This window comes from Odontomachus brunneus, unplaced genomic scaffold (genome assembly GCF_010583005.1).
Source record: "Odontomachus brunneus isolate Ranch 3 - 2012 unplaced genomic scaffold, Obru_v1 Obru_scaffold_112, whole genome shotgun sequence".
NCBI lineage: Eukaryota > Metazoa > Arthropoda > Insecta > Hymenoptera > Formicidae > Odontomachus > Odontomachus brunneus.
The window spans coordinates 315,329-317,682 of NW_022639562.1; the positions used below are offsets into that span (position 1 = coordinate 315,329).

Below are 2,354 nucleotides of genomic sequence, written 5' to 3' on the forward strand. Positions count from 1 at the left end.
CTTTGTGAAGATTACCGGGCTAAATAACGGGGCGTGCGAGAGTCCCGATAAATAAACTCATTGTTCCCGAATACGAGTCGAGTCATTTGCGCCTTCTTCTGACCCATCCCGTCTCCGACTTGAATCCCTAGGAGCTACCGGTCCCAATATATATATATATATAATTTGGAAAACGACATGAATTTTCTTTTATTTACTTTATACAGGTGTTCTCCAGTTTTTGAAAAGAACAGAAAAGGTGGAAGTACCTCAAGCGACATTAATAATTCCAGGTAAAGATTTTGTTTTAATTTCGCATTATTCTTTTTAGCATTAACAAAAGTTAAATATATTGTTTTTGTAGAAAAATCAGAGAATATCGAAAAGACCTCACTGAAAAGAAAGATTGATACTGCACATTTTGTTCACGAGAATAAAGAGAATAAAACACAAAAAGGTATACAATATCACAAAATGTCAAAAGAAATAATTGAAAGGTATAATTAATCGTTGTAGGAACTGATAATAAGTTTATTTAAAAAAAAAAAAGAGCCAAGCAATTTGAAGATTCTCAGATTACGCAAGAGATGTCACGCTTGAAAAACGAAACCTTGATGTTGCAAAAAAATTTATTATTACAAGAAATAGAGGCTAAATCAGAAATCACCAAACTGACAATCGAAAATTTAAAGTTAGATGCACGAATTAAGAGGCTAACATTACAGAAAATTGTGAAGAATGTTGAGGATGATTAGTAAGTATATTTCGGTAATAATTCATATAAAATACAAGTATACAATTTATAATATAATAGATTTGTTCTTATATTTTTATTTACAGTAATTAATATTGGACCTTATGTTGCACCACTTATAGCAACCGTTAGGCGAGTTTTAGTTCCGTAATCTGAAAAATTCATATATAAGTTTCTGCAAAATGCCAAAGAAGTTGTGATATAATATATATTATTATTATATATATATATATAGTTATAAAAATTGTTTTGTATAATATATATAGTTTGACATATAAACATTTCATACTTTCGTTAAATTTGTCATTATATTTACCTTGAGAAATACTCATTGATGAGTACTTGTCTGACATTATTGTCTCCCACTTGAACTTCAACATGATTCTCGTTATTTCCAATTTCCTCGTCAGGCAAATCCACAAGTGCAGGAGGTTCTTCTTCATTGTGATTTCTGGCTATGTTGTGTAGAACTGCTGTAGCTACGATAATATCTTGCACAGTCTCTATTTTCAGTCTCATACCTAAACTTAAAACTGGAAATCGACGCTTCCAAACACCAAAGACTCGTTCAACAATGTTCCTCGTATGTATGTGAGCATTGTTATAAAGATTTTCGGCTGCAGTAGTTGGGTGCAAAAGAGGAGTGAGAAGATATTTCTTGACCGGATATCCGCTATCGCCAAGTAATATTCCCGAATGAAACTCGCCTTCCTCTAATCTTCGGTGCACCCAACTATGTTGAAATATTGTTGCATCATATACAGAACCCGGCCATCTACTCACAATGTCTATAATTTTCATATTATTATCGCAAATAACTTGGGTATTAAGAGAAAAGAATCCTTTTCGATTTCTAAACTCTTCTGCATGTTCACCTCCTGAAAATATTTGTTATAAGTATCATTGCTTAAAATAAGTCAATACAAATTCTAAATCTTGCAATGTCTATACAATGTTTATGTAATTTTTTTCTGCTGTATGGGATAAGTACTCACACATCACAAAACATCTCAGCAATGTCTCCAAAATATTACATTTGAAATGTTAAATATTCTAGAGATAATGTCAGAGATATTTTAGAAATGTCTGTGCAATGTCTTATGTCACCAACTTATAATATTGTTGAGATATTCTGAAGACATTGCTGAGATGTTTTGTGCTGTGTGGGTGTAGTATTTTCACTTTACATAATTTATATTTGTTGTTATAGTCCATAATTTATATTTCACATAGTTGTAACTTACCAGGAGATTGTATTCTAATATGTGTTCCATCGATGCATCCAATTACCCTTGGGAATTTATACATTTCATAAAATGCCCGTTGCGTTGTACGAATTTCTTCAATAGATTGAGGCATATTAATCATTGCTGCTGATAACGAAGCAATAGCCATGGATACTTTTGCGACAACTCGAGAAGCAGTACTAATGCTTACTCCACTAAAATCACCACAGGCACGCAGAAAATTGCCCGTGGCATAAAATCTCAAAGTTAATAACAATTGGTTAATTGGTGTCAATGACCTTGACCTAAAATTACATAAAAAATTATCAATTACGAACCATTCGTTAAATAATAATATTATTTCATAAATTCACTTTATTATTATAGCTCTATTA

At 31.7% G+C, this 2,354-nt stretch overlaps 2 protein-coding genes across 3 annotated transcripts in view; one reads left to right on the forward strand and one right to left on the reverse strand.

The window, feature by feature from the left end:
* LOC116849339 (myb/SANT-like DNA-binding domain-containing protein 3) overlaps nt 1-660 on the forward strand; it is a 1,683-nt gene extending 1,023 nt beyond the window's left edge. Inside the window, exons 4-6 of one of the 2 annotated variants that reach the window (XM_032826397.1) lie at nt 207-272; nt 344-436; nt 496-646. In XM_032826397.1, coding sequence (XP_032682288.1) covers nt 207-272; nt 344-436; nt 496-518 — 182 coding nt within the window. In that variant the 3' untranslated portion in view covers nt 519-646. Of the gene's footprint in view, nt 1-206; nt 273-343; nt 437-495 lie in introns of both variants that reach the window. The other variant, XM_032826396.1, reaches the window with a different exon arrangement.
* A 60-nt stretch (nt 661-720) lies between these two features.
* LOC116849337 (putative nuclease HARBI1) overlaps nt 721-2,354 on the reverse strand; it is a 2,218-nt gene continuing 584 nt past the window's right edge. Inside the window, exons 2-4 of the mRNA XM_032826393.1 lie at nt 1,978-2,264; nt 1,050-1,611; nt 721-885 (exon numbers count right to left, since the gene is read on the reverse strand). Of these exons, the coding sequence (XP_032682284.1) occupies nt 873-885; nt 1,050-1,611; nt 1,978-2,264 (862 nt within the window). The 3' untranslated portion in view covers nt 721-872. The remainder of the gene's footprint in view (nt 886-1,049; nt 1,612-1,977; nt 2,265-2,354) is intronic.